This window comes from Gymnodraco acuticeps, unplaced genomic scaffold (assembly GCF_902827175.1).
Source record: "Gymnodraco acuticeps unplaced genomic scaffold, fGymAcu1.1, whole genome shotgun sequence".
Lineage (NCBI taxonomy): Eukaryota > Metazoa > Chordata > Actinopteri > Perciformes > Bathydraconidae > Gymnodraco > Gymnodraco acuticeps.
The window spans coordinates 5,522,904-5,534,487 of NW_022990441.1; the positions used below are offsets into that span (position 1 = coordinate 5,522,904).

General features: G+C 40.4%; 1 protein-coding gene across 1 annotated transcript; it reads right to left on the reverse strand.

Moving 5' to 3' along the window:
- Positions 1-4,221: 4,221 nt before the first annotated feature.
- Positions 4,222-11,351, reverse strand: si:ch211-261a10.5 (potassium channel subfamily K member 13). Its single transcript, XM_034225581.1, has 5 exons — positions 11,015-11,351; positions 7,326-7,865; positions 7,168-7,238; positions 4,694-4,746; positions 4,222-4,429 (listed from the first exon to the last, which is right to left on the reverse strand). The coding sequence occupies exons 1-5, from the start codon at positions 11,349-11,351 to the stop codon at positions 4,222-4,224; spliced, it is 1,209 nt and encodes a 402-aa protein (XP_034081472.1).
- Between the last annotated feature and the right edge of the window lie 233 nt (positions 11,352-11,584).

Genomic DNA, 11,584 nt, shown 5'->3' on the forward strand with positions numbered 1-11,584 from the left:
ACAGCTATTTGTTTACGTGTTTAAAAAAGCACCAGAAGCTTATATATACACATCTAAGTTGTTCGTGCCCCACCACCACTTTTGTAAAAACGCCACTGAGTGTGTTAAGGAGAAAGATATCCAGAGCAGAGCCTCAAAACAGAGATTTAAACAACAGTAAACAGGAAAAGTTTTGACATTTCTTCTAAAACAGCAGCTGGGTCACATGATCTGTCCCATGTCAGCTGATTGGATCCCACAAAATAGGAACAGATATATATTTTAAGTTGAGAGAAGATATTAAGATGTAAGAAATGTCAATCAACCTACACAACACCTTTCTAATTTTCCAATAATGTGACTACAATTTTAAAACCATTAAATCTACTAGCAAAGTCACTTCACATATCTCCTCACACTCCCCCTGGTGGTTTTACTACATTAATAACATCTGTTAAAGGTGGGGTAGGTCATTTTGGAGAAACCAGCTCGAGTGCGCTAGAAAAGGGTTAGGGTTAGTGTAATTCCCTCGAAGCACAGGCAGACACAAGTGGCTTTCTCATTACGGGTGTATTCCTCCGAATCCACCGTGAAAACTACACAAACAAACAGTATAAATGACAAACATAGTTTCGTGCAAGCCAGGAAGAAAGATAGGTCGTTCTGGCTCGGGAAACACTTGGAAATGTGGAGAAGTTCTGAACAAAAAGACAATTATCAGTGATATAAAAACAGTTCAATGTTTTACGGAATAGATAGCCCAGTGGGTAAAGCCGGCGGCCCGAATGCGGCGATGTCCCCTGCGCAGCAGATTCAAAGCCCGGAATGGATGTAGCCTACTTTTAATCATTGCTTTTCAACTTTAATACTTTAATAACTGTTAAAAGGCCGTCTCCTCCCAAAAAAATTTCCAGCACTCTCTAGTCTCTTCTCAATAACCCAATACACACAATTATCAATCTTTAATTGCAAATAGAACATGATATTCAGTCTTAGTGTCGAATATTTTTCAAGGCAAAGATACGTTAAACCCACTGCAGCCTTGCACTTCGCCAGGAGAGGTCGCTGTAACTGAAGCTTCGAGAAATGAACCTATTTCCGACACAATTGTCCAAGTGGTTCGACGCTTCATTCAAAGCTTCATTTTGCCATCACTACCTCGTTGGGCTGCATGCTCTGTATACAGAGGGAAGTATTCTTCAGTTCTCTTCACAACTTATATGTATAAGAATACAAAACTAACGGAGCTGTAAGTATCCGTGCATCTTACTCTGAGGGTGCTTCTCATGTTCTCGCTCTCTAACTCACGCGAGAACAGCATAACGAGACGTGAGCTTGGACTTCAAAATAAAAGACGAAATATTGCACGCATGAAACATTACAACAATAATTATTATTACACTTAGAAAATACACATTACAGTTAAATTATGAACATGTCAAGGCTGCACTTACAGTTAGGGTTAGGAAAATACACAGCCAGGAAAAAATCTGCCACTTTACAGAGCTCCTCCTCCAGCACACACGAACGTGCACATGACCAATGAGGGCACGAGATACGTTTGTGCACAGATGGAAGGCTGACAGGCAGGTAGGTCATCCAGTTATTTTAGCCGGGCCGGCTAAAATGATTGGTCGTGCTTTTTACAGTACTACGGCTTCCACAGATGACGTTTTTTAATTGATTTTTTGTCAAAGCACTTAAGATATTCATTGCTATCGGGATGTTAAGAGCATTCCATGGAATATAACAAAACGTGTATCTCGAGCCGGTTTCTCAAACTTATCTACCCCACCTATAAGGAACTTTTAATTTTTTTAATTATTTATTTTGGCCAGACACATTTTCCCCCCCATCCCTCGTAGGTGGGGGGTGTCACCTTTAGGCTGGCCAGGACACAACATCCCTCAAAACATGAACACTCACAAAGGTAATAAAGGAAATGCAAACATAAAAAGTCCTGTACCTTTGTGTGTGTTTATTTCTTAAAGCAGCAAATCTGTTACCGTCACCCTAACAAAATGTCTCTATCTCATTCTTCGATGAAGAGCAGCACACAGCCACTTATCTGAACTTTCAGAAGAATAACATAAGAATCTCTTGCTAAAAACACACATGTGCTTTAAAAAAAAGTTAACGACTCAATGGGAATAGGAATGAATGAGAAAAGTAGATCGACAAGAGGATAAATATTTGAAAGCAATACAAAATAGTTGAGAGCCTTATTGCATTATATCTTGATAATGGTCACCTTGTGTCTGATTTTGGTTTTTCTTTGCATGAACAAAGACATTTTTGCCATAAAGTGTTGCATAAAAACTAATCAGAATGCAGGAAACTAAGTGTTTGACACTAAAAAGCAGTGCCCACCACACATTAATGTTGTCTTGACGATCCAGCTGCATATTAGAGTTATATCATCTAAAGATTATTGCAATGCATCCTATTTCATAAGGGAGTACACTCAAAAACTACAAAGCATTATCCACAAATCTGCACAAATTGTCTAAGTCAGTTGCAGCTCAATCAGAATGCTTGTCCTAGGGATTATTTGTTGTAAAAGAATAGAGGACACATCTTTTATGGCCTTAAGTCCCCGTGCTGGCTTCAGTGGGATTCATGTTAAGATGCTAACACTTTACAATAACTCCATTCATGGGCATGTACTTGATTTTCGTGTTAAAAATGTAAATGGTATAGTTTATTAATGTGAGTTATAAAGCACTCCAGGAGAGGGAGACATTGCTCTAATAATTCCAATAGTTAACATCCAAAACTGGTCAGCGACAGTGACACAAGGTTGCATCAGACAGTAAAAAGAACATCAAGGAACAAGAACAAATGGAAGAATGCCCAAAACAAATTCAAGAAATGTAAAACATAATAAAAAGATTGGTGTTTATTTTTCCAAGAAACTTTAGGTCACAAAGTCTGGTATGGGGTGTGGAGTAAACACTTCACCAATAGGGTTTTAAAAAAAATTCAGCAACAGCCATAAACATCTGCACACCCACGGGTTACAAGAAGTCCTTCTTTGCATTCTTTCCGCCTTCTGTAATGGATGTACTGAATGGGTATAAAGGGCATAGGCCCTAAACCAGAGTCGGTCTGAAGTCAAATATTTCTCAGTAAAAAAGTCAATTTAGAGACAACATAGAGACACAAAGCATTTGGGTCACATTGTTAGTAAGTGTTTTCAGTCTTGCTCCTATAGATGGGAGCCTTTTATTTAGTTGTTTGTCCCTTATAATCCATTCATTCTTTCATCTCAATTCAGCTGATTTCATGCTAGGAAAGAAGTGTGTTGCCAAAGCAAAACATCGCAGATGCGGGGGAAGAGAACTCATGCAGATCAACTGTTGATGATTGTGGTTCTTTTATGAATTGTACAGATGCGAGAATGCTCCTTAACCTAAGGCGTGGTTAAGATTCTCATAATATTCGCCTTCATCTATCGCTAGCACAGGGGTGGCAAACATACGGCCCGCGGGCCGGATCCGGCCCGGGAGGCATTCCAGCTTGGCCCACGGAGCTGAAGGATTTTGCTAAGTAGGCTACTGTATGAGAGGAGGGGAAAAAAACTGCTATTTTGAATCCTTCCACTAGTGGGCGCACTACCGCACCGGTACCAGTGAGAGCGCAGCCAGACTGTAAAAAAAGTGATGAGTAAGAGTAGTGATTGCAGTCAATAACCTCTGACACTCTCATCCCCAAATGTCTCTGTCAAAAAAGAGAAAAGTGGACACGGAGTGCCGAGTTTTCCAAGAAAAATGGACCGCATCCTATTTTTTTACAGAGGTAAATGGAAAACCTGTATGCTTGGTGTGTTCGCAGCAAGTTGCTGTGCCCAAAGAATATAATATTCGCCGCCATTATGAGACTCACCATGGAGAGAAATACGACTGCTTGCAAGGACAACGGAGAAAAGAAAAGATAAATGACCTGCTATCAGGTCTAAAGAAACAACAGGCCGTTTTTACCCGGAGCCGAGATATAAGTGACGCAGCCGTGAAAGCCAGCTATCTCATTGCTAACGAAATAGCATCAGCCTCAAAGCCATACTCTGAGGGTGAGTTTGTGAAAACATGCATGCTGAAGGCTGCAGAAATCGTGTGTCCTGAGAAGCGACAGGCTTTTTCCAACATTAGTCTAACGAGGAATACAGTGAAGGATAGGATTGCCGATCTTTCAGCAGATTTGGATAGCCAGAAAAAAATAAAAGTCAAGTCATTCGTAGCATTTTCAGTTGCAATCGATGAGAGCACTGACATTACAGATGTTGCTCAACTGGCCATATTCATTCGTGGTGTAGATGAGACTTTGACGGTCACCGAAGAGTTCCTTGAGTTGGTTCCTATGACAGACACCACTAAAGCGGATGACATTTTTAGCGCTCTCGTTGAAGCACTGGACAGGGTCGGAGTGGACTGGACCCGTGCTGTCAGTCTGGCTACAGACGGCGCACCATCAATGATCGGGAAAAAAGCAGGTGTTGCCACGAAATGCAGGGAGAAAGTACAAGCAGCAAATGGAGGAGATCGTTTTTGGACATTCCACTGTATTTTGCACCAGGAGGCATTGTGTTGCAAGACGTTAAAAATGGATCACGTCATGAAAGTGGTTGTCCAAACTGTTAATTTCATCCGAGCCAGAGGGCTGAATCACCGTCAGTTCGACAGCCTCCTCAGTGATAAAGACATCACCTGTAGCCTACCATATGAAGTAAGGTGGTTGAGCCGAGGTGCCGTGCTGAAGCGTTTTTCTGATCTACGCGAGGAAATTGGACAGTTCATGGAGAAAAAGGGTAAGCCAGTGCATGAATTAAAAAACCCAGAATGGCTGCAGGACCTTGCATTTATGGTGGATATTTCAGAGCACTTGAATAATCTGAATATAACGATGCAAGGTCGCAAACAAGTTGTCACAGAATATTATGACAGCATACGCGCATTTAAGTTGAAGCTGGCTTTGTGGGAGACACAGCTGTCAAGTGGTGACCCTGCTCATTTCCCTCATCTAAGAAATGTGCATATGACCGGAGTTACTGCTGACATGAGTCGGTACAAAGACAACATTACGGAATTGCTGCGGGAGTTTGAGCGGCGGTTTCAGGTCTTTGGTGAGCTTGAGACAGAGTTTGCAGTGTTTCGCTCGCCATTTGCAGTTAAGGCTGCGGATCTGCCCGTCGACATACAACTTGAGATAATCGACTTACAATGTGATCAGGATTTAAAGGACAAATTTGCCTCATCGGACTTGGGCACATTTTATCGGTATCTTTTGCCAGGATACCCCAAATTGACAGCCCTGGCAGCAAAAGTTTTGAGCATGTTTGGGACCACCTACCTTTGTGAACAGGTTTTCTCTGTAATGAACATTACTAAAACAAAGCTGCGCTCAAGACTCACACACAAGTGCCTGAATGAACTCATTAAATTGGCTGCTAGTCAGGATTTTAAGCCTGATATTGATGCCATTGTGAGGGCTAAAAGATGTCAAGTTTCAGGAGCAAATTAATCAGTGACGTGAAAATAAGAACCTACTGAAATATTTGAACATGTTATATTATTATGTCATAGAACATTGTGTATTATAATGTCAATCAGCAGCTGCATTAGGCAAACAATAGTTTGATTTGATGTGGCACTGCCCAACTTCTTTTTAAAATATAGAAATGTTATATCTTCAAGGCAAGGGGGGTAACTCAAACTCCTCACTTAATAGCTCCCACGTTTTTATTTGTATTTTGTGGTGAGTCAGTTCAGGTGGAAACTGTGATCTGTTGTAAAGAACATATGTGTAGCACTTGAAATTGCACTTGTTTTTTCTTAATAAATGTCAGTTTGTTCATAACGTTTTGCGTCTCATTACATGTGGACATTTTCCGAATGTACTTGTAGCCTACTTATTTGCACTTAAACAGAAATATTGTCGTTATAGGGCCTGTGGGTTATTATGCTATGATTTTACTGGTCCGGCCCACTTTAGATCAAAGTGGGCAGTATGTGGCCCCTTAACTGAAATGAGTTTGCCACCCCTGCGCTAGCAGGAAGCAATTACTTTAACACTTTGATGACTACAGTATGTATTTTAAGTAAAGGACAGATGCATCTACTAACTGTAAATATTTTCCTATAGGGCCATAACTTTGACCCAGTTTATTAGTACTGCCCTCGCTGAGCACAGGCCTGCCACCTTGGGCTGCTGTGCTCTCAGTGTTTTGTCACCCTATTCCTGCCTGAAGGCGTCAGCTGATAGAGGTGTTATAGTTCTTTATCTTGTTATCCACAATGTTGATTATTCTCTCAGAACTAGTTAAATACAGGGGTCTGGGGTAGAGATCTTCAGAATTGGTTTGGCAACCGCTGTGTCAACTCGTGGGACAGCACATGTCTTGTGAATTCTCCGGCCAGGGCCCCAAATAAACCATCAGTGTTTGCCATCAATGTTCCTGCTCTCCCCGTGTCTCTCTGAGTCCTGTCTCCATTGCTTCAGAAGTTTGCATCACACTGATAACTTAGTTCATAAGGTGATTCCATCAGGCTTCTGCAACAGGTGTTCATAATGAACACACAAAGGATGGAACTCTTGATTTATTTCCTTTACGTTTTTGACTATTATGGTTGCTTCTTGTCAGAGAGTACCAGAATTCGGGGCACAGGTATAAGGTGTATCATGTCATATGATTGGGTGTGTCTGACCCCGGAAGGGCATATGGTTTTTGACCACCTTAGCGCGAGTATTAAAGTATTGCAACGATTGTTTGTATGAATGACATCTGAATGGAAATGGACTCTTCTTTTACGATTCACAACAATATAGAATAAATGGATTGTATTATTCTGCACCTGATAACGAGCCTACCTAATCTTCATTGAAACAACAACACAAACGGTATTGTATCCACATAGTATAGCTGGTCAGCCAGGTAATTCCCGGGAGTTAAAACACCACATAGCTTTAGCATTAAGCTAAATCTCCAACAGATACAATTCAAACTTCAATCGGTCTGTTTATTGATATTATATTTTAGAATTATTTTTAATTTAACCGGGTAGGCAGTGGATTTAATTCCTCTCGACAATTATCCTGTTCCTGTTTTTCAGAGATTCCTCTGTCTATCTCTCTGTGGCACACGGTTTCCACTTGAGTCTTGTCACAAAGGCATTTACCGATAGCATTGTGTACACAGTAGTGCCACATCATGACATGGCCTGAACTGGGGGTAGCTTGCACCTGTTGACCATTCACAGTGTCATCTTCACAATAACATATAGGAGGTTCAGAGTCAGAAAAACAGAGTTTGAGTAGTGGTCTGAGTTGCAGCATATTTTGGCGAAACCTGCCAAACACCCATGCCAGTGTTCTCAGCATCCAGTCAAAACCCTGTTTGATGATCACAGAGATGGTGTTAAAGAGGGAATAAGTGCAGCACACTCCCAAGAGCATCAGGAGACAGTTTGCAACCTGGTACGCCCATGTGTCCTCATGGTGCTCTCTCTGGCCACTAACAAAATCCCCAAAGCCCACTGTGCTGAACGCCACAAAGCAGAAGTAAAGGGACTGTGTGTAAGTCCAGCCCTCCATGACTGAATAGAGAGAGGCAGCCCCACAAGCAACCAGCAGGACAGCTACAAAAAGGATGAATGTGACTTGGTATACAGATGGTTTCCAGTCTTCATTTCTGTCATCTTCACTGGTTCGGCCCTGCAGTCCACTGTGTTTGATTCTCCTTCTGTGACACCTAAATATAAGCAAGCTTAGCATTGTTATGACTCTCTCCAGGAAGAGATTGAAGAAGAGTATGGTAGCCGAGCAGCCCAGCAACCCATAGAGAACGAGCAAGGCCTTCCCCGTAACAGTGATCGGGGCTGTCACTCCGAACCCTAAAAGAAACATTTATGGTTAAAGCTCTCATCTGTAATTACAGACACTATCATATCATTAATGACCTTGCACATAGAATTGTATTTGTACCACTGTCAAATGTGTTGTGTTACGCCATGGCCTAGTAAGTGCATTTTGGCAATATTAGGATGGATGTAAGTTTTACTATGTAATATTTAAAACAAGAAATCACCTGCCTTTTTACTTATAAAGCTATAGAAATTAGATGATAAAACACTGAAGAACTTTGGTGTCTATATATGTCCTATTGTCCTGCATAATAATAATAATAATAATAATAATTCTGGCCATTTAGAAATTATTTATTTAATGTGCTTAAGAATAAAAGGGTGCACCTGGCAAAGTTACACTTTTATGCTGGTGTGCATAAAAATAAAACATAAAAGCCTAGTATCCTTTTTGGCCATAAAAGAGTTTACGCTTCCTCCAAGTTCCCTTGAACCATAATTGACCTTGGTCGAATGAGACCATGTGATATATTGAACTTTGCCAAGTAGCAGAGGTTGTGGCGGGGGTTTTGGCTTCCCTCCTTCCCTCCCCCGGTTTGTTCTTGTATTATTAATGACCGGATTGTACTGATTTCACCAATTCCCCAATCACCCAAGGAGGTAGAATTGAATTAATGTCTGTGACGTCGTGACCTTTACCCCAAAATAATTCAGCAGCTGCTGTAAAGCATCTATTTAATATTTAAGACAAACTTATCTGTTAAAAACATTTTACAAGTACATATACCCAAGTACACTACTTAAGTGCAATTTTGAGATAGTACTTTACTTCAGTATTTTAATTGTTCTCCCCACTACAATTCAGAGCTTAATCGTGTACTTTTACTGCACTACATTTATTTCATACACTAGGTTCCTTTGCAGATTTATGATATGAAATATAATTAATACCTAAATAAGACTTTGGTCAGACCTGGAGTAACATTCATAAGCTATCCTGCAGTATATACAGTAATTAGATGTACCTACATGTTTACCAGCTGTGATAAACACATTAATGCATCAATAATTGTAAACTAAACATAGTATTAGAAAATAGGATAATCTGCATAATGAGTATTTTTACTTTTGTTATTTTAAGTATATTTTGATTCTAAGACTTTTACTTGAGAAACATTTGCATTGCAGGCCTTTTACTTGTAACAGAGTATTCCAAGATTGTGGTGTTTCTACTTTTACTTAAGTACAAGATATGAGTACTTCTTCCACATCTGACAGCAGGTAATCCAACCCAGTATCACGGCATGTTGTGTTAGTCACGAAATATAATCTATTGATTCGTTTTCACCAACACGATTTTCCCATTTTATGATAACACAACATGCCGTGAGACTGGGTTAGGTATTCAAAGTAACTTCACCTCGATCCTTAAAACTATGGCTTACACTAACATCCTCCTTGTAAAACAAATCTTACTCATATCCTTGACCATGTGTGTCTGTTCCTGTGGTTTCACCCACTCTATCCTCTTAAACTTTTGATGGCTTGTGAGGTCTGGAGGACATCCGAGAGTCAATGAGGCTCTGGTATTGGAACACTGAAAAGGCCACTTGGACTATTAATGTACACAGAGGGCACAGGCCACACAGAGACCTGCATATGTTCTCCTGTATTCATTTAGCTGTCATTGATCAGTAACACATTAAAAAAATCCATGTGGATTTCACAACAACACTGACAGGGATAGATCACTGGAGTGTTGCAATAACAGCACTTCCAATCTTTTAGCCATGCTACTAATGTATGATCAGCAATGAAGGCGGTAGCCCACCATGTTATCCTACTGCTACCATATCCTATCCACATTATTATTTCCTTTGGCACCACTGACAGGTAAACATTTTCACTGAGAGATATTTAAAGATATACTTGATGTTTTTCGTACAACAGGGTCTTTCAGCTAGGAGGAATAGAAAAGCAGTTGAGAAGAGGGGAGGAGAGGGGATGGAATAGTGTTGGACTGGAAGAGTTGAAATATTGGGCTGAGTGTTTGGCTTGGATGATTAAAATACTTCTTCTGCTGGCTTTTTCATTGTTCCCCTTCCAAGTTTTTCACGTCATATCAACGTCAGGAAATGTCTTTATCGGGTGGACCAGGAGAGCCACCTGTGAGGTTTATTCCGTTTCTATGTGAAAAGATTCTTTAGGAATATTTGTTTTGGTCAGTGGTCTAGACTAGAGGAAGGAAAATATATCTGCCAAAGCCATGAGTCATATGATAAGTAAAGCATTTGATTGTGGGGAAAAAAGTTTGTCAGGATGTGTTTTAGTGTCACATAGTATCCTGATTGCGGTCAGTAAATAAGGAAGTTGTTGTTAAAAGGAAATTGACCAGGGCTCTGTGCCATCTGTTGCTTGGTTTCCACGGTGACAGGGAGGGACTAAAGATAGTAGATACAATTACAAGTCTGTAAATTGATTCTCAGAGATGAGGCTTGTTTCATTTTTATCTTGAGAACATGTTTGTCCTCTACAGGTTAAGGTAGAATATGGATTTGGATTGATTGAGTTTAAAAACAACTCCCCCCTGTATGCCTCCCCAAATCAATATGGCTTAATGTGTCCTTTATAATTCAGTTCATAGGATTAGTTCATTGTGTGTAATTGTAGATGATTTATTTTGCATGAACATGGTATGGCTTGGTCATAAAGGGATCATCTCTGTGTCAGGAAGTGCTGAACAATTTGCCTTTATCTTATCTGTTGGTTTGTCAATTGCTATTTTTGTGTGTTATTTTAGACCTCGGGACTGTGGGAAACAGTATTTCGATCTTTCTGTGTGTACAAACATATTTTGAGATTGACAATAAAGGTGACAATGACTTTGACTTTGATTTGTGTGGCATAAAAATGTTGGCTGCAGTAGACAGAATAATAGATGTTGCACTTAGCAATTAACAGTAAAACGAACCGTGTTATATTTCATATTGCATTTTGAAAGACTGGACATTCATTTGACAAAAATAATCTGCTAAACCACATGATTTAAAAAAAAACATTGATGAAAATGATGTTGTGCAGAACACTGGAAAGATAATTGATAAATTATGGATTCATCAGCTGATGTTACCATTTTTCATACTTTATTCCAGGTATACCTCGTATTCTTCTTGACTCACCAATGGTGGAGACTACTGTTCCCACAAAGTAGAAGGCACCGTGTATATCCCATAGAGCTCTGCCTTGTTCTGCCCTGATGCCTGCAGTCCTGGCCTCTTCATAGTGACACAACAGGGATTTCAGGTCTTCAAGGTTTATGTTATGTTCATAGCTGAAGTCTCTTAGCCTCCTTTCCCAGAGCTGGTGGGCCTTTAGCTCTGCTGGTCTCTCCAAGGACGAAAATAAGGCAGCGCCAGCCAGCATGTAAAGAGCAATGAGCACACAGAGCAAGGAGATGCGAGCAGTTTCCCTGCTAGGGATCAGGGATGGGCAGCAGCAGGAGAAATATGTCTTCATTGTAGAGTGGATTTTTCTTCTTTGTGTGCTGTAAAATCAAATGCTATAGGCAACAGCATCAAGAGCTATGATATTTGCTCAGCTGATTGACACCACCCCACCTCTCCAAACACCACGGCAGGCCGCAAGCCGGTTGCTGTAACGGACAAAGACAAATATCTGCAAGCTGACGACATTGTGCATTTAAGCAACAAAAATGGACTACATATTTTTCATCTGAACACTAACAGCCT

Bases quoted from the DNA above. Each gene is read 5' to 3' on its own strand.
- si:ch211-261a10.5 (XM_034225581.1), bottom strand. From the start codon at position 11,351: ATGAAGACATATTTCTCCTGCTGCTGCCCATCCCTGATCCCTAGCAGG. The intron at 7,866-11,014 runs GTGAGTCAAGAA...TGTTTCTTTTAG, and splicing joins AACAGTAGTCTCCACCATTG to GGTTCGGAGTGACAGCCCCG. The intron at 4,747-7,167 runs GTACACAATGCT...TTCCTCGCGTAG, and splicing joins TCATGATGTGGCACTACTGT to ATCAGAAAAACGCTTCAGCA.